Source organism: Lagenorhynchus albirostris, chromosome 9 (genome assembly GCF_949774975.1).
Source record: "Lagenorhynchus albirostris chromosome 9, mLagAlb1.1, whole genome shotgun sequence".
Taxonomy (NCBI): domain Eukaryota; kingdom Metazoa; phylum Chordata; class Mammalia; order Artiodactyla; family Delphinidae; genus Lagenorhynchus; species Lagenorhynchus albirostris.
In genome coordinates, this window is record NC_083103.1 from 22,819,462 (window position 1) to 22,840,491 (window position 21,030).

At 38.2% G+C, this 21,030-nt stretch overlaps 1 protein-coding gene across 3 annotated transcripts in view; it reads right to left on the reverse strand.

Annotated features, from left to right (window-relative positions):
- The window catches only part of TRIM44 (tripartite motif containing 44), a 112,894-nt gene that overhangs the window by 43,103 nt on the left and 48,761 nt on the right, over positions 1 to 21,030 (reverse strand). For 2 of the 3 annotated variants that reach the window (XM_060159395.1, XM_060159393.1), the window contains exons 3-4: positions 19,981 to 20,220; positions 7,800 to 7,819 (exon numbers count right to left, since the gene is read on the reverse strand). In XM_060159395.1, the coding sequence (XP_060015378.1) occupies positions 7,800 to 7,819; positions 19,981 to 20,220 (260 nt within the window). The remainder of the gene's footprint in view (positions 1 to 7,799; positions 7,820 to 19,980; positions 20,221 to 21,030) is intronic. The other variant, XM_060159396.1, reaches the window with a different exon arrangement.

Consider the following 21,030-nt stretch of genomic DNA (forward strand, 5'->3'; position numbering starts at 1 on the left):
ACAACCTACAGGGAACAACTGGTAGTGGTGCTAAGGAGTGGGGGAATGAGACACTTATGTAAGAAAGTGTTTTTCGTCCCTAAAACGTCTGCTTGTGGCTAAAGAAGTATTTTTTTTATGACCCTATAACCACTCATAGTAGGTCCTAGGTCCAAACAGGACAGGCCCTTGAATACTGGTCCTTGGCAAAGACCTCACCATTTAGGGTACCCCAGTTTTATCACAGCCTTTGGACATCTTTCTCAATGTTCTGAAACTACCTTCTTGCAGTTCTAATTTTAAAGAAACCTGCACTCAATGACTGTAAACTTCATACCGTCTTGAAAAGAAAAAAGAAAAAACCTAAAACAAAACAAAAAAACACACCCGCTTCTGCTCCCAGCATCTGGTACAGACACGTGCTGTGGGTTTCCGGGAAAAGAGGTGAATGCAGTTCAGCCACATGGAACTTACAAAAAAGGAAGGCTCCTTGGAAGTTATTGGGGAAATGGAATTATTCACCTCTTGCCTGCCTCTCACTGACAGAAAGTGAGAAGATGCTAGAGACCAGCACGTTTCTCCTAAAATGAAAAGGACACCACTAACAACATTTTGCCGTGGCTGCCACAGGTGAGGGAGGGCATAACCAATGACATCAAATTTAGTTATTCTTAAGACACAGACTGGAGTTTTTTGACTTCCTAAAATCTATTATGCTTAGTGCCAGTCCAAAATGGCTACGAAGATAAACCAGGAAGAAGAGAACTAGGCTCCAACCAGGCTCTTCAGCACCAGATCTAACTCAGGGACAAATGTGACATCAATTTAATTCTTTGACTAGTTTCTAAGAAATATCTGTAGCCTTAAATCTATTTGGAAAATGTTGGTGCTTTAGTATTCCTTATCTCCATCAATTTAGAAGGAACTGGGTATCTACTCTCCAAATTTGATTGTAAGTTAGAGGAAGGCTGGAGCTGTCAAAACAAGGTATAAATAAGATAAAAATCAAACAATTTCCTTTTATAATTACTTTATCTCAGTTGCTTGCTTTTCCATATAAAAGAAGAAACCCAAAAGGAGAACACTTTTAATGCTTCATAAAATACTTGTCCTTTAAGTATAGTAAAATGTGCTGCTTGATGGAGAAACTGAGGCACAGAGAAAGCAAACAATTTACACATAACTCGTGAGATGTGACTACTGGAAGAGATCCATAAGATTCAAAAGTCCATCCATTTCTTCTATGAATAGGACCATGCTGTAGTCAAACGGTAAAGCCTAACAGGAAACGGTACAAACCTTTTGGTGCCTCAAATGGCACACAAGACCCTGTACAAGGGAGACTCAGCCTCCCTCGTCTCATCCCCTGCCAACAGTCCAGTCATGTAGCTCCTCACCATTCCCCATATAGCACATGCGTTTCCATTCCTCTGAGCCTTTAGAGATGCTGATCTCTGTGCTTGTATGGCCTTCCTACCCTTTGCATCTGCAAAACCCTACCCCTACACCCATCCTTCAAAGTCCAGCACAAATGCTATCTTTTCTGATTCTCTATCCTGAGTTAGTTGTATCCTATTCTACATCCAACATATTTATTATAGAGAATCTTTATACTGTAGTGTTAAGAGCCCACATTCTCAAGTCAGCCTACTTGAATTTGAATACTGGCTCTACCACTTTTTAGCTGAGTGACCTCGTTAGTGTATGTATAACCTCTCTGCAACTCAGTTTTCTCATTTGGCTGAGAAATGAAGATAATGTATTAGCCACTTGTTAGGACTGTTGTGAGAAATAAAAAATGTTTAAAATACTTCGTGGTACATGGTTGGCAATCAATAAATGCTTCCTTATAGTAATTTATAATTATAATAATAATTATTATATTGTACTTAAATGTGAAATTAAAATTGTTTACTTAGTTCTCTCATTTGAACTAGACTTTGATATCTTTAAATGCAGGGACAAAGTCTTTTTCATCTTCGTATCTCTGAGGCCTAGCATGGGGCCTGGCAACACAGTAGACAATTGAAAATGAATGAAGAAATTCCTCTGCAATTTTTCTTGCTAAAGAGATTAGGAAACAGAGCTCCTAGAGGTAAATGTTATCCTGATAAGCTCTGAGGTCAAAGACATAAACAAGGTTAGCCTGTCAAGCATCATAACTACATATTGGATGGCAAACAAAAGTTGATTAGCATAAAACCACACCACGAAAAGTGACATCCAGGTCTCTTCCCACTGGGCCTTTTTTCTTAGCATTATGAAGCCAGAAAAGGCAGGCAGGTGTATGTCAGAATACAGGCTGCTCCTAGCTGGCATTTCCACTGTGAGGCAGATGAAATAAACTAGAGGTACCTCAGCTGACTTTTCCAGCTGTGAATGGATTCTCTGGTTATAGGCCAATATGCACAAAATAAAATAAAGTTGTGACTCTCGCAGGTAAATATCTGAAAATCAATTACCTTCAGAAGAAGGCTTGCTTTTATTATAGATAGGCAGTACAATGCATAGCATGGCTTCATCCTTCATCTGGGTGAGTAGAGGATAAATAATTCATATCAGCAGAGGAAAACAAAGTCAGCTCAGGCTCCATAAGAGGGAAATGTGACAGCTAAGAGACTCTCTGTACTGAAGACCAACTTAGATGTTGGAACCCCACTTCTGGATAATACACAGCCCTGACAGTTCCACTCTATGTCACAGGTATCAGAGACATTTTCTTTGGCTTCCAGCTAGGTCTTCTGAAATGGAGACAATGTAAAAACAAAACCATACATTTGCAATCGGAGGACAAAAGAAACCTAAGCATATCACTGACTTAGACCCCTCTTATCTCTACAGACTAAGTCATCAGGAAGAGAAATGTCGTATCTAAGAACATATATATGATTGTTATTTTAGAGGGGGAAAAAAGAGTACCTAGTATATAGCCCCAAGAAAATGTTTAAAGAAACAAAATTGAGAAATGTACAAAAAAATCTACCAAATTACAGAACCTATAAGCAGATTCTTTTCATTTCATATTTAATATATGACTGTATTCCTCCACATATTTAATATATGACTGTATTCCTCCACTGTATTTATATCCCAAAAAACTGGGTGCAGAGTGGGGGAAAGAAAGGCTAGTATTGACAGGGAAGTAAAAACAGACTACAAAGAAGCAAAGAGGTTAAAGGACTTGCCCAAGGTCACACCGTTGGTCCCAGGTAAACCAAGGATAGAAGGCAGGTCTGCTGACTCTCCTTGAGCTCCTATTCCTTCAGAACTCATTGCCCATTTGATCAGAGAATCAGCATGGGTCAGATTCACACTGATCTCAGCAGGAGCTTTTTGCCTGAATAAGAGCCAGCTCTAAAGATGAAAAGTTCTACCAAAATCTTAAGTATGGCTGTTACTGTTAAAAAGCCTTTTTCTTCTTAGTTAAAAAAAATTCACAGAAAATCTCAATCGCAAATCAAAATTTAAAACTGACCTTGCTCCTCTGTCCTCTGAGCACAAGAGTTTAAGGGTCCTTCCCTCTCTGACTTCCTTCCACTACACAACAGCTCTAAGGCAGCAGAGCCCACTGCCACCCCCTCTCCGTGAACATACATTACTTCTCAGCAGGCTCCGGCAGGAGCACAGAAGGAGCCAATCTGCGAGGGCGCAAACACAACATCTCCCATAATAGCACGAGGAGACAGAAAATTGCTGCCAAAAGTGTAAACTGCTTTTTTTTTGCTTGGAAAAAAAGAATCACTCTGGGCTTCAAAGACACCCTCTTCAAAGGTGACTCTACAGTGGTTAATATCCACGTTCCACATATTAGGACTTTTGCTCCTCCATACGCTCCAAGAAACCTTGTCATCTGCACGACTGTATCATGGGTGTGAAGAGCAACTACTGGATGGAGGGGCAACTGGCAGCTAATTCTGCAGGGTCAAAGGAAGGCTTGCTTACCTGTTCCCCCGGGAGTCTAAAAGCACCCCTTTTGCTGCTGACCCTCAGGGGACACTGTGTGAGGATGAGATGAAGAAATATCCCCTCATAATGACAGAGGCTAAGGAGAGGAGAGGTAGCGTGCAGCAAACAGACGCCACATCATTTCGATGTCAAAGCCAGTAAGAACTCCTAGGTGAGAGGAACAAGACCAAAGTGATGCGCCGACAAGTGGGCGTGAATCCTCTTATTCATTCAGGGTCACAGAGAGAAGTGTGCTGGCCTCTCAGAGACAGGTGGCCTCTCAGAGACAGGTGAAGGCATGAGCTCTGAAGCCAGACTAGATTCAAGTCCTAGCTCTGCTTCTACTAGCTGTGTGATCTAGGGCAAGTTAATCTTTCTGGGCATTCATTTCCTCATTTTACAAGTAGAATAATAACTACATCATTAGCTTTACATGAGGGTTAAAAGAGAATATATATAAAACACTGTACGTAGTAAAACTTAAACGGTAGCTTTGCCTATTATTGTTGTTAATTACAGGACAAATACACAATAAAAATCAGAACAAGGCACAGACATGACCAAAAGCACAAATACTTGGCCACCTCACGTCAAACAGCTTGGGAAGTCAAAACTGAAAACAAAAAAAAAAGGCAGGGAGACTCTAGCTGGTAGAATGGAGAAAAATACAGATCTATTATAGACAAATAATTTTCAAAAGGACAGGAATTTTCCTTTGTTCTGACCACCATGGAGAGCGGCTGGAATTCAATTCTCCCTGGACTTCTGTGCAGACAGCAGGGAAGTGGCTGTGTGGAAAGAATACTAGCAAAGGAGACACAGGCATGAAAATCCAAGCAGACCTGGAACGCAGGGTCTCCAGATTCATTTCTCTTCCATCCCCTGTGCAGGCAGACCCACACTCCTTCTGTCTTCCTTACACATCAAACTCTCATTTAACACCGTCAGCAATACAAAAGCCTTTGGAACAAAACTCTGGCTTACTGAGACAGTAAAGTGTATATCATAAATGAGAGAAATTTCAGATCAAAGGCAATCTGCCCTGAAGTGTTAATTGGAAGAAACTGAGCCAAATGGTAGTTCAGCACAAACTGAATGGAACCAACAAGTATGAATTTAAAGGGTAAAAGGAAAATTTGACTCATCTTTCCTCTTTCTGCCAAATTGGAACATAATTTTTTTCAAGTGCTCATTTTACCAATAAAGTCCCAGTCCAAGAGAATCCCTACTGACATCCACGGCATCCATGGCTCGAGGGAGACAGCGTGACATCTTGGTTGCTAGTAAAGAAACTCTATACTTCACCACAATCTTGTCAAAATGACAAGAAGGAATCTGCAATTAAACTCTGAAGCCAGTATCTCACACTGAATAGTATCTTTGAAGGGAGTTAATCTCTTCACAAGGTCCCTGTATTCTTCTAATCAACATGACTCTTGCATGTAGCCATAAAGACAAGATGAACGCGTCCATCCTTATCAGGCTCTCCCAAGACAGAAATGCCATTTCTATCCTGTGGAGTCTGCTCGCTACATCTGCTAAGGTGTTTTCTTTATACTGGTCTTGTCTGAACTCTCTTTCTGAGGAAGAAAAGGTCTAGGGCTCTGCTTGGTCTGGATTTTAAGGAGCTGGAGCTAGAGCTAGTTTTGAGCGAAGAGGCAGAGTGCCAAGGAGATAATTTAAAGAGTTTATCTAAACCAAAGGTCTGTGTAAAATGGTGAGAACTGGTCAATAGCTAGAGAAGATGTTGATATAAGCTCCCATCACTAGCCTAATCTAACTAGTCTCCCAGGCTCTGACCCACCTCCAATTCATTTCCCATTCTGCAGGCAGAGGAGACTTCCTAAATGCAAATCTACTCAGGTTAATCCATGTTTTAAATTATTTAATGCCCTCCCACACTCTGCGGGAGAGAGCTCAGATACCTGAAGGAGGCCTGTAAGGCCCTCAGTGATCTGGACTCTGCTTTCTTTCCTCCGCTCTTCTCTTGTCTGGAGCTATTACACAAGTTGTTTCCTATCCATAGGACAGCTCTATCTCTGCCTCTCCTTTGTCTGCCTTTTCATCCTTCAGACCTCCGTTTACACATAACCTTTTCTGGTGAGCTTCCCTTCCTAAAGCAGCCTAAACTTCACTTAATCATAGTACTTCCCCCAAAGTAGAAGTGCCCAGTTATATGCCTGTCTCTCCTACTAGACTTAGGATCCACAAGGCAGGGACCATGTCTGTCTTAATTTTCATTATATGCCCAGTATATAGCACAGGGCCTATACACTGGGTCATGAGAAAGGGAGGAAGGGAGGAAAGAAATGAACCACAACATAAAGGGAGCCTGTTCTTGAGAATGGGGGAAGGATGGAATTTAAAGGGATTCCCTGAAGCTCTGGAGGTTTAAAGCGGGATGCCTGTAGCTTTAGCCACAGAGGACAAGGAACAAGATCTAGGCTGAGAACTACAGTTCTCAAGGGAAGGAAGCAGCAGGAGATGAAGATGTGGAATAACATTTGGCACTAAGAGAGAGGCTCAGGATGTGGGGAGGGAGAAAGGAAAAAGAAGAAACTGTATTTGTTGATTTGTAAATAAAACCAAAGGGCCAAATCCTGGCTCCAGTAAGGTAACCTTGAACAACTCATTTAGCTTCTTTCAATGAGAAGCTTGAATTAGATAAGTGATTTTCTTTTTTTTTTTTGCGGTACACGGGCCTCTCACTGTTGTGGCCTCTCCCGTTGCGGAGCACAGGCTCCGGACGCGCAGGCTCAGTGGCCATGGCTCACGGGCCCAGCCGCTCCGCAGCATGTGGGATCTTCCCGGACCGGGTCACGAACCCGCGTCCCCTGCATCGGCAGGCGGACTCTCAACTACTGCGCCACCAGGGAAGCCCTAGATAAGTGATTTTCAAACTGAGTTCTCAGGAACCCTACGTTTCTGCAGCAGCCCCTCAGGGTCTATTGGAAGGAAGAGAGAAGTTTCACCAGTAGATGTGGCCCCAACTTTAACCAAACAAAAAAAATGTTTTGCATACATTGGAGTTCTACTTAAAGTCCATTTGAGAAAAAGGTGTTTCTAGTAAAACTAAAGTTTGAATAGCTGTGGCCTGGATGAATGTTCTGATACCTCCCAGACTTAACAGTCCTGGATCCTACATGACAGAGGGGACCCAACTGGACACTGCATTTTACTTTGTACAAATGCCCCTTGATTGTGTTCACAGCATAGCTATAGCATTTCCTAGAGCTTGTTCTCACTGCCTGAGCAGAAAGACAGCAAAGGTAAGTAAACTAAAGTCCAGTTTCACTACAAGCCTGAGGCAATGATAAAATGCACTTTTAAATTTCATGTGGTGAAACAGAAGCACAAAGAAACATTTTTTTTTTTCCTAAACAAAGTTTTGTATACCTATGACCTCAGATTCACTGTATAGGTGTCTTGAGTCAGACCCAAGGACGTTACAGGTCAGAAATAAAGAATATTGAAACCAGAGTCCATTAAAAGAAAAAAAAAAAGGCAATCCAATTCCAATCAAGAAAGAACAATGCAAAAGTTTACCTATTCAGTCCTGATACCTAATTACCATTCAAATATAGTACCTACTTGTCTCAACAAGGTATTCTGAAGGTGCTACAGAATAAAGCAAAGTTACTGTCATTACCTACTTTAAAGACTATCTTTATCTGAAGGTTAGAGACAGGAAATGGCATAGATGGGGAGGGAGATGGGAATCTTACAAAATAAGATCTTCAAAGCCCTGGAATAAGATGGAGATCCCTTTTCTGTGCTGTTCCTTGGCTGGTCATATTTCACGGGGCATTAGAAGGCCACAAATGTCACTCTACTTCAATTCTGAGAACAGACAAACAACAATAATGTGATCTTACCTGGGTCCTTCCTCGTCGCCCTGAAAGAAAGAGAAAGAAACAGCATAAGAAATCAGGATCAGTAGAGACTGATTTAGATTTCTTTCTTTTCCCTCTTCCCTCCCAACCCGAAAGCAAGGCTTGTACATTTATTGTAACAGAGACAAGCCAGTAGACATCTAAGGGCTAAGACAAGGGCTAATATAACCCAATGTTCAAACCGCCCAGCAGAGATGAACTAATAATTTGCCCTTGTAAGCAGAGAAGTGAATGCATAGACCTAGGAGGCCTAAATAATAGCCTTGCCTTTTTATTTGTATGGCTGGCAGTATTTAGTTCTGAGCAAACTGACAGCCCAAAATAGCAGCAGGTCTTAAGCAAAAGCTGACCAGCTCCAAAAGCATCAAGCTGTTTCCCTAAAAGACTCACCTCTGCCTTGGCCTAGCATTTTTTTTCTCCAAACAAGAACGCAGAAAAACTCTAATGTAGAGCACACTATGGTGCAAAAGGCTCCGAACTGGGACTCAGGAAATTGGAATTCTACTCCAAGCTCCATTATTTATTAGCTATGTGCTCTTGGGTAAGCTGATTAATTAATTAATCTGGACCTTGGTCTTCTCCTTTGTAAAAGGATAGTTCTGACATTTGATGATCCACATCTTTCTTCAGCCAAACAATGACTTTTTTCTTTTTCTCATTCACTCTTTACAAAAACAATGTGTGAGGGCAATTTTACCAGGTACTGTATTCTGTGAGCCTAACTTTATCAGTGATCACAGCAGATTTCTTTGAGCCTCTTTTTCGGACCAAACCAGATTTTTCAAATGACACTCAAGCCATTTCCAAGAGACCTCACTCATCCTTTTGGTGACAGAGTATCTTTTACATCCTCCTCTTTAGTCATTCAGGATTGGTTTCAATAGACTGTATCTCCTAGTTGGAGATAACTCCCCAGACAACTTATTTGATTGATGGATGGACTGATTGGATGATTCTATAGGTAAGGTATAAAGGAGAATGAGCTCTGCAGTCAGACACTGGATTCAAATCTTGACTCCATTATTGCTTGCTGTGTTACCCTGGTCAAATTATTTTGCCTCTCTTAACTACAGTTTTCTAATTTGTAAAATAGGGGTAAAAATTGTCCCTATAACACAGGATGAGTATGAGGATTAAGTGAAATAATGTGTACAAATGTCAAGCACAGTGCCTAAGATACAGAATGCACTTAATAAAGGTTATTATCAATATCACTAACAATTCAGTATGATTCATTAAGAAGCTATTAAACGCGGGTGCTGAGGGTAAAAGATAAAAAACCCATAATGATCTATCCTTCTAGGAGCTCCCATTCCGGAGCAGGGGAAACAGACAGAAAATGAACTATGACTAAATGTCTGAAGGGTGCTACCAAAGACATAAACTGAATGCTGAGGAAGTGATAAACACTGCCTCTCCTGGAGAAGGGGGAGAAGGCTTTACAGAGAAGGTGACATATATACTGTCACTTGAGGGATAAGCAGGATTTTCCCAGGCCAACAGAAGATAAATGGGAAGAGCACTGGAGTAGCAAGAGCAAAGGCACAGCAGTTTAAAAAAATGTAGGTTTAAGGAATTCTGAGTTCTGTGAAACTAGAGTACGGGGATGTATACGTGTGTGTCTTGGGCAGGGGATGTGGAGGTGGCAGTGGTGTGGGGCTGAGGGGCTGGGAATGCAACAGAGGTAAAGGGAGATTGCCAGGGCACAGGTCTACAAAGGGCCCTGGCAGCCAAGAAGGTGATTTGTAACAGATTATATTCAGTACACTGGAGGTTGGATAAAGGCATTTTTAGCAGACTGTGAAGAATCTGCAGTATTGGTAAGGGCGCTAATCATCTAATGAAAGAGAAGTGGGGCAAGTGGTGGAAGGAGGGGACATAAACCTCTGCAGTTTACTTGACTGGCATGTCTCATGGGAACTATAATCTAGTGAGAAAAATTCATATAATTTAAATTTAATATGAGTTACATTAACTATCAATGACATAATTAAACCTCAACACAATTTTTAAATTATCTTTGGATTTTAAAACATAATTATCTAGGAGAACTGTATGGAAAAAAGTATCCGAACCTTCTTCCATGATTTACAGCAAGTCCTCACAATCACATATCTTGGTACAATGGTTAAGAGACAGGCTTTCTGAGTTAGAGAAACATGGCTTCAAATTCTCGTTCGTCAATTCCAACAGTGAAGCTTTTGGCAATTTACTTAACTTTCCCAAGGTTCAGTTTCCTCATCTACACATGGAAATCCTAATTCTTACCTGACAGGGTGGCTATATGGATTAAAATAAGTGAGAAAATATGTATAAAACATTACGTAAGTATCTAGCATAAGTGTTCAACAAATGGTGGTCATTACTGTACTTCCCTGAAATGTTAATTAATAACATTTCTAGGGAGAGTGGGGAAAAACAGAGAAGATGGAATACAAGACTTTGCTTTACATTCATCCATTTCTGCTGCTTATAGGTAAGTGGTTATTTTCAAAAATAATAATCACTATCACAAAGCATGGGGAAAACCAGGGTGAGAGTTTCACTTATGAAGAAATGAATGAAAGAATATACACACATATAATTATAAGGCAATTCTGAACAGGTCAGCAGACAGTCAGAGGATTGCTAATCTTGCTTGTAAAAGGTGTGCCCATACTCTCCTCACTACCTGAAATGCACATCCCTATTCTGAGATCCTAGTTAATTCCCATCCATCCTTTAAGGTCAAGGCTCACTCGGAAAATTTTCCTGACAGTTTGAGTGGAGTAACCCTACTCTGTCCTCCACATCTGTATAGGTCACATTTCTGGGCTAGTTCTTAAAGCAGAAAACTGACAATGATAGCACCATACAGTGTCTCCCTCTTTGAATTTCAGCTCCTTGAGAATAGAAACTGTATATTGTTCATCTCTTTATTCTCTACACCTAGCACAGCACAAGGCATATAGTAAATAATTATTCAAGAGAGGAAAGAAGAGAGGGCAAGATATAAATAGGATTTAAGATTAATTTCTACCCCCATTACGAGTAAATTCTGATTTCAGAGAGTATTAGAACTGAAAGTCTGTTAAACAACAACTTCCATTTCAATGACTTGTTAGATTAAGCAATGCTCCCAGCTCCCTCTGTAAAATACCCTGAGTGCTCTTGGCTGTTACGTTACACTCTATCTAGTACAACCTTCCACTTCTACTTCCACCAATGAAAATGTATGTTCACCAAGAATCAAACAAGTTTGCTCCTAAGCCTGCTTATATCAATGGAACTTGTAATTATGATGACATGTTTTACTAAATAACAAAAAATGAGTGCAAGAGATAACTGTTGCTCCATGAGTTGTTGCTTCCATGAAAATTAAGTTGAATGCTTCCAAAGCAGTCAATAAAGATGAATTACTTAACAACTGCTGTCAATTTTGATGTAGGTGAGACACATGCAAAATATTAGAAAATATAAAGTATAAAAGTCTAACACCTCACACTGGTCAGAATGACCATCATTAAAAAGTCTACAAATAATAAATGCTGAAGAGGGTGTGGAGAAAAGGGAATCCTCCTACATTGTTGGTGGGGATATAAATTGGTACAGCCACTATGGAGAACAGTATGGAGGTTCCCTAAAAAACTAAAAATAGAGTTACTATATGATCTAACAAACCCACTCCTGGGCATACATCCAGAAAAGATGAAAATATTAATTCGAGAAGATATATGCACTCCAATGTTCACAGCAACACTATTTACAATAGCCAAGACATGGAAGCAACCTAAGTGTCCATCAACAGATAAATGGATAAAGAAGATGTGGCATACATATATATATATATATACACACACACACACACACACACACACACACACACACACACACACAATGGACTATCACTCAGCCATAAAAAGAATGAAATAATGCCATTTGCAGCAACATGGATGGACTTAGAGATTATCACACTAAGTGAAGTAAGTCAGACAGAGAAAGCCAAATATCATATGATATCATTTATATGTGGAACCTAAAAAAATGATACAAATGAACTTATTTACAAAACAGAAAAGAACTCACAGACATAGAAAACAAACTTATGGTTACTAAAGGGGAAAGGGGTGGGGAGGGATAAATTAGGAGTTTGGGATTAACAGATATACAGTACTAATATATAAAATAAACAAGGACTGACTGTAGAGCTCAGGGAACTATATTCAATACCTTGTAATAACCTGTAACGGAAAAGAATCTGAAAAAGAATATAACTGAACACTTCGCTATACATCTGAAACTACCACAACATTGTAAATCAACTATACTTCAATTTTTAAAATGGCATTTAAAAAGTCTAGGATTCTACATTCCACTTTCTTCAAATGTTATCCTCCTCACTTATAGAGAGACTGAAATTGGACCTTACAAATGATAGAGCATGGGTATGGTTAATGCCAGAAATATGACACTCCACTCCAAACAGCAAACCCATATTCTCAAAGAAAAGACCCTGACTTGGAATCAAAGAAATATACAGATCTTTATTTCAAGTTTAAAATAAATGTTTAGGGTATTCATGTATCATTTTTAATGGTTAAACTAACTTCTTCTAAGATTATCTCACTGCAGCTCAGTACTCTTCTCTCAAAACTAGACAAAAGATGGAAATTCTCATGACATGCAAGTAAAAATAAAGACACATTTTTAAAATACTCGACTTTGGCAAAGCGTTTTATAAAAGATATAACTAAATTCAGGCAAAAAATGAGAGATTTTAAAAACTGGTGATAAAAATACACACTGATATAATTGTTCTATGGACAGTTTATAAATACGCACAAGCCTAAAAATGTACATACCTTTGACTCAATAATTACTTATGATTTATAAACTAAAACATTCACTACAATGTTATAAATGACAATAAGAAGTTGGAAAAAACTTAAAATGAGGTAAAAGTCAAATTTGTATCACTGGTTCAGGGTTCGAACATTATGTTTATGAAGGATTTCTAATAATATGAAGAAAACTGAAAATATGACATTAAGAAAAAAATGGCATTGAGGATGAAGGTGTTAACTAACTTTACGGGGTAATCATTTTGCAATATATACACATATCAAATCATCACACTGTACACCTTAAACTTACATATGTTATATGTCAACAATATCTCAATAAAGCTGGGGAAACACATACACACACACACACAATTAAAAAATAGAATAAATATAACACCCAATGACAACTATCAAGTTAGTGTGTTATATTTATTTTCTGCTGTGTCTAAGAGTTCTAAACGTTTTATAATGATTAAAAAAGAAATAACTTTAGTTATTTGAAGAGGGGAAAGACCACATCTTATTGAAGAGAAGAAAGACCACAGGACATAGAACTGGTATTGAAACTCTTCCCCTACCCTATATTCTATAAGATGACCAAAAAAGATTTATTTAAAACGCATTTTAAAAAAAAATGTCACCAGGAAACCTTGTAATCTTTGGACTCCTTCAACCAGAAACTCTGTGATTCTACTTGACCTAATCAAATTCATCTATCCTGAAGGTTTCTTAAAACAGATACACTGTGTTAATGTTCTGGTTTTAGAATAATCTTCATGAATCAAAGGCAAATAGCACTTGGGCAGGTGGGATATCTAGACGCATTGTTTTTATCAGCTTTATTGAGGTATAATACCATAAAATTACCTGTTTTAAGTGTATATAAATAACTTTAAGTAAATTTAGAGTTATACAACTATTATTACAAACTTGCTTAAAAACTATATATATATACACACACACAGATATGAAATTATCTTTTTTCCTTCTTAATTTCTTTAAAAGCATATAGCTTTAAGCTAAAATTATAACTGTCTTGCAGTGTTTATAACATATGTAGATTATATACATGTGACAACTATAACATAAAGGATATGGAAAGAGGGTCAGTTGGTCTATACAATTTCAAGCTATCTACATTTTATGTGAAGTGGTTCAATATTAATTTTAAGTAGGCTGAAAATTTAAGGATCTATATTATAATCCTTATGGAAACCACTAAAAAATAATGCAAAGTAACAGAGCTAAAAGGCCAATGGCTATTTAACAATGGAATTCAAATAAATGTTTCAAAAATCCAAAAGAAAGCAGGAAAAGACAATGAGAGGAACAAAAACAGAAAAACAAACAGAAAACAAATTGTAAAATGGCAGACCTAAATTTAACCATATTAAGAATAACATTAAATGTTAATGGACATTACACTTGAATTAAAAGGCAGAGATTATCAGAATGGATAAATGACTAAGACCCAGCTATAGGCTGTCTGTCAGAGACATAATTTAACAATACAGACAGACTGAAAGCAAATGGATGGAAAGAGATAAACCACAAAAACAGTAGATTGGCTCTACTAACATTAGATAAAACTGTTATCAAGACAAAGAGTATTATCAGAGAAAAAGGGAATGTTCATAATGATTAAAGGGTTGGTTCATCAGGAAGATGTAACAATCATAAATATGTATTTGCTTAATGATAGCGCTTCAAAATATCTAAAGAAAAGTTGACAGAATTAAAGAAAGGAATAGATAAACCCTAATCATACTTGGAAATTAAACATCCCTCTCTCAGCAGTTGATAGAACTAGACATAAAAATCAGTAAAAACATATATCATCTGAACACCTAATTGATATTTAGTAGAACACTACCTCAAACTACAGAATACATATTCTTTTCAGGTGCACATATGCATTCACCAAGACCATATGTTGGGCCATAAAGCAAGTCTCAGTTAAGTGTTAGAAGACGGAAATCATTCAGAATAGGTTCTCTGATCACAACGGAACTAAATTAGAAATGAGTAACAATAAGATAATGTAGGAAAATCCCTAATATTTAGAAACTAAACAATATACTCCTAAATAATCAATGAGCAAAAAGAAGAAATCACATGGTAAATGAAAAAATATTTCAAGTTGAACGATAATGAAAACACAACATAACCAAAGTTGTATGATTCAACTACAGCAACAATTAGAGGGAAATGTACTGCTCTAAAAGTTTACATAAAAGAAGAAAGTAGTAAAATCTGTGATCTATGAAGCTAGATAAAAAAACAAGGTAGGGCTTCCCTCGTGGCACAGTGGTTAAGAATCCGCCTGCCAATGCAGGGGACACGGGTTCAAGCCCTGCTCTGGGAAGATCCCACATGCCGTGGAGCAACCAAGCCTGTACACCACAACTACTGAGCCCGTGCCCTAGAGCCCAAGTGCCACAACTACTGAAGCCTGCACGCCTAGAGCCCATGCTCTGCAATGAGAAGCCACCCAATGAGAAGCCCGCGCACCACAATGAAGAGTAGCCCCCACTCACTGCAACTACAGAAAAGCCCACGCACAGCAACAAAGACCCAACACAGCCAAAAAAAAAAAAAAAAAAAAAGTACAGATGATAACAAGTTAATTCTTAAACAAAAACAAAAAAAAGGTAAACTCAAAATAAGTAAAAAAAAAAAAAAAAGCAGGTGTAAACAAAATAGAAATCGAAGTGTAAAATTAACAAATCCAAAAGTTAATTCTTTAAAAAGACCAATAAAATTAATAAAATACAAGTTAGGCTGATCAAGGAGAAAAGGGGGAAGATCACAAATTATCAGTAACGGAAATGAAAGATGGCTATACACATCAGAGGCTACAGACAGTTAAAAAATGATATGAAAATACTATAAACAACTTTATACTAGAAACTAAAACAACTTAGATGAAAATGACAAATTCCTTGAAAATTACAGCTAATACAAATTTTGAAAATTTTAAATCAATATAAAATGAAAAAATTTGACTAGTTCTATATTAAATAAACTGAATTGGTTATCAAAAATCTTCACATAAACTCCAGGACAGATTGTTTTGCTGGTAAATTCTATCAAATATTTAAGGAAGAAATAACATCAATCTTACATAAACTCTTACAGAAAACAGATGAGGAGGAAATACTTCTCAGCTTGTTTTCTGAGGCCAGCATAGTCCTAATACCTGACAATCCTAAAGCCTGACAATTACATTATAAAAATACAAATTTACAAATGAATATCCCTCTTTGAACACAGACATAAAAATCTCTAACAAGATATTAATGAATTGAACCCAGATAATACATTAATGATCAAGTGGGAGTTTATCCCAGGAATGAAAGGTTGATTTAATATTGTAAAATTAACCAATGTAATCAACCATCACAACAGAATAATGGAGAAAACCCACTTAATCATTTCAATGGCTACAGAAGAAAATCTTACATATACCACGTTCATTTGAATTATTGTTCCCCATATCTAATGTGTCATTCCTCTCTGGCTACTCTGCTTTCAAGACTTTTTATTTGTCCTTAGTTTTTGGAAGTTTAACTTTGATGTGTCTGGGTATGGATTTCTTAGATTTATCTCACTTGGGTTCACTCAGCTTCATAAATCTCTAGGTTTATGTTTTTCAACCAAATTTTAGGAGTATTGAGCCATTATTTCTTGAATTTTTTTTAGCTCTGTATTCCTTTTCCTCCCCTTACTGTACAAGTGACATGTATGTTAGATCTTTCTTTATTGTCCCATAGGTCCCTGAGACTCAATTCAATTATTTTTCAATCTTTTTTCTTGGTTGTTCAGATTGGATGTCTATTGATCTGTCTTCAAATTCACTGATTCTTCCCTCTTGTCATTTCCAATTTGCCATTGAGTCAGTCCAGTGAAATTTTTACGTCAGTCACTATTTTGCAGTTCTAAAATTTCATTTGGTCTTTCTTTATATCTTCTATTTCTTTGCTGATTTTTAAAATTTTTCATTTGTTTCCAGTTTGTTATTGATTATTGAGACATTTTTATAATAGTGACTTTAAAATCCTTGTCTGATAATTCCAAATACTATGTCACCCTATGTAGGTGTTGGCATCTACTGATTTTCTTTCTCATTAGAGTTGAGATTTCATTGGTTCTTGGTATGATGAGTAACTATGGACTGTATCCTGGACATTATAAGACCTGGTTCCTGTTTAAATCTTCTATTCTAGCAGGTAGTCAACCAATTTAGGTCAGAACACATGTCCTAGACCACTTTTGTGGCTTATGGTTCAAATGTCAATTGAGTTTATAAAGCTTCTGCAGTGCCATTCTGGTCACCTCCCTCAGGTGACAGTGCTCCAATGGAGACTCTATAGTCTCCACTAGTGTTAGCTCAGGAGGAGGAAGGGCACAAACTCATCACTACACAGTAAAAAGGGATGGTATGAATCCACCCACTGACTCAGTTGGGGAGGGGCTTTACCTAGTTAATGCAGGGGTGGAAGGGAGGAGTTAAAGCTCCATCCACAGTCCCCATAGGGGTGGGCTGTTATTCCCTTCCTATTACTGTGGGGGAGGGGTATAAGTCAGAGTCCCACCTTCAGGCTCCATGGGAGGTGGGCGCCATTCACTTCTGAGAGGGGCAGGTAGAAGTTAGACTTTTACCTAAAGGCTCCATGGAGAAAAAAGTGACACCTCATTGCTATAGGTGAGGGTATAAAATAGACTCCACTACTGTGGTGCCAATTGGGGCTGGGAAGGGATTCACTGCCAGAATATGCAGGTATTATTAAAAGATTTCTCTTCAGCTGAACTGCCCTTTTCCCAGTCCTTTGGCTAGAGAGCAGGTTTTTCTTGGAGATGTTCTTTTTGCCTATGCTCATTAGCATTTCCAGTTTGCAGGGCACCCAGGCCAGGATATACAGGAAGCAAGAAACCCTCCCCCACAGGTACTCATTGCTGTGTGGCTCCTCATATCCCAAGGTCCCTGGTCAGTCTGCCATCTTTCCTCCACTTTTGAGAGTCTTCTGGTAGGTGACTTAGTATTTTGTCCAGAAATTTTTACTGTGATTAATGGAAAGAGTAAAATGAAATGCATTTACTCCATCTTGTTCAGAACCAGAAGAATGCAATTTGTTTTCAAATGCAAAGATAAGATGTATTAAAGAGTAGAAGGTTGGAAAGATGGCTATATATATAAAATGAATCAGTATAGTAAATTGTTAGTGGCAGAATCTTGGCGCAGGTATATGGGTGTAATCTGTAAAAACTCCTTTCAACTTTGCTGTACATTTGAAAATTTTCACAATAAAATCTTGGGGGGGGGATCTTCTGATTAAATTAAAAATACAGGTAATTTTAAAAAATCTATACCATGCAAAGAGAAGAAAAGAATTCTGTTGAGTGAAAGAGAGGTACTGGAAATTTGCTCTGATCAATAAGTTAACAGATTAGCTGGAACGAGAGGCTATTAGATAATAACAGCTCTGGGTAAAAACTCTAGCCAGATGTATGCTACTTCTCATTGTTAATAGCTTATTTTGTCCATCGCCTGGTACTTAGTCCTTGTCATCTTTATATCCCTGAGAGTAATTCCATCAGAGTTAACAAGGATGGTGCAGTTGAGTCACTGAAGTACTTTAAAGGACAGTTAATGTTGGGGAAGGACTAAATCCATTATTTGAAATGAAAATAAAAGAGAGGGAGATGTCTTTAAAAATGAAATCTTTATTTTTGAAAAAACAACCTAATCAACACACAGAATAAATGTGGAAGGTCCAATCTGAGGGGAATTGGGGACAGTTATGCCAATGATCCCTTGAGTTAAGGTTGAACTTTTTAAGACACAAAATCTACTCCAATATTAAATAAAAAATTTTAAATTAATTAATTTTTTTAAAAGACACAAAGTGACCACCTCCACAGAGCAGAAGGTCTTAGGAATGCAAGGCTGCCTAGAGCACTGATTATCCTTGTTCTTCCCACAGATATAAACGGGATGTTTGATATACAGCATATAGTAGGGAAAAAGCACAGGCATGGGAACAGGATGGACTGAATTCTGTCTCTCTTTTCTGCTAACTAAATGACACTGAGTCAATGACTGCAGTTCTCAGCATCTCAATAGCCCATCTGTAAAATGGAGACAATGAATGCTGAAATAGGATTAAATGAAATGATAAATATAACATGCTCTCTTGCCTATCTAGAAACTTATTTAGGCACACACTTTGTTAATTCTGAGGAGGATGAAATAAAAAGAACAAGAGCTATTCTATCCCTTTCACACAGTGATGAAAATTAATCAAGAACCCTGGATGAGTGAAGCAGATAACTGTCCAATGGTCTCTTATGTTTCCTGTCAGGACAGCAAAGACAGTACCCGCCTCCTGGATCGTACCGTGGCTCTTCTGCTGACTGGTTTATTCTGTGGCTAGGCTTTCCTGGGCCAAGGCAAAACTGTTAAGCCTGAGCTCATTGAGTCAACAGCTGTCCTAGAAACTTCACAGGACTCTCCTACATTTCCTTCTAAAAGGGCCTACCCTAAACCTATCTGGTATAAGCTTGACCAGAATTTTCAACATAATGGTATGAAACCTCATAAACAATAGCTTCTCCCCAGTGGCTGAAATATAAGTTTTATATTTTTTAAAAATGGCCACCTTAAATTTTCTTTTTTTATTAATATTCTAAATGCCTGAATATGTTGTTTGGTAAAATATCTAACATTCTTTTATTCCTATTACAAAATAACAATGAATGTAATGACTAAAACAGTGATTCAACATTTATCTTGTGTCTTTCATTCATACCTTTTTTGATCCTCACAATGCTCTAGCCCACATGCCTCTCTTAATCTAACAGTCATGCCCCCAATTTATGCAGTTAGCTCCATATAAAAGCCAGCCTGAGGCACCTTTTTACTATTCACAGAATCAGTCCAAAATCTTTTATTTTGGCCTGCTTTATGCTCCACTTCCTGACTTACTCTCACTCAGCCCATACTTATAGGCTCATTTCACAACTAGGGATCTGTCAATTGCCCTCTTCTCCGGCTGTGATTTCTGGCTTCCCTTATTAACTGTGAATAGTATTTGCCCCACTGACTATACTCCTTTAAGTCATGGTGTACAAATATTCTGCTAGGCCTAGTTGCTGAGCACAGGCCCTAGCAGCCAATACTTCCAAACTGGTTTACACACCAATCTAAACACTTATGCACTATCTAAGCTTTCAATCTATTCATGTTTAGGGACCAAATGGGGGAATTTCCAGAATTAACAAACATGGCAGTCAGTTTCTGCCTATTTCTTGTGCTAATTATTATAGGCATTCTCCTTTACCTCTGCCTTTGGCTCAGCTGATTCATTAGAGGTATCAAGTTGTTCCTTGGCTTGGGCCATCTGAGTCATCAATCTATCCATATGGGACTGGATGTCTGCCAGTATCTCAGTCACATGAGCTGTGGCCATTGCTTCCTGGATGTCCACTAAATGAAGGGCCTTCTGCTCCTCATCAGCAATCACTTTTTGAACTTTCTTAAATTCCTGCTGTATAAACACCTTCATCTGGTCCCGGGTTACCTGTAGAAAACAGACAATTAAGAATAAGTTGGACACACAAAGAAATGGAAGAGTAGAGCTATTATTGTAAGTGCTAGGCAGTCCTGACCAAAACACAACAAACCATGGGTCCTAAGGGATCCTGAAGTTTTGGGAATATCCTCTGAACAATGCTCCTCTAATATCGTTGATGAATTTCCCACTAATCTTTCTTACCTTTTTCATTCTTTAGGAAGTAATTCCTTATCCTTCCTTTTTACTTTTTCCTTTATTTATTTTTTGAATTTTATTTTTTTATACAGCAGGTTCTTATTAGTCATCAGTTTTATCCACATCAGTGTATACATGTCAATCCCAATCTCCCAATTAATCACACCACGACCACCACCACCCCACGGCTCTCCCCCACCTTGGTGTCCATAAGTTTGTTCTCTACATCTGTGTCTCAATTTCTGCCCTGCAAACCAGTTCATCTGTACCATTTTTCTAGGTTCCACATATATGCGTTAATACACGATATTTGTTTTTCTCTTTCTGACTTACTTCACTCTGTATGACAGTCTCTAGACCCATCCACGTCTCAACAAATGACCCAATTTCGTTCCTTTTTATGGCTAAGTAATATTCCATTGTATATACGTACCACTTCTTCTTTATCCATTCGTCTGTCGGTGGGCATTTAGGTTGCTTCCATGACCTGGCTATTGTAAATAGTGCTGCAATGAACATTGGGGTGCCTGTGTCTTTTTGAATTATGGTTTTCTCTGGGTATATGCCCAGTAGTGGGATTGCTGGATCATACGGTAATTCTATTTTTAGTTTTTTAAGGAA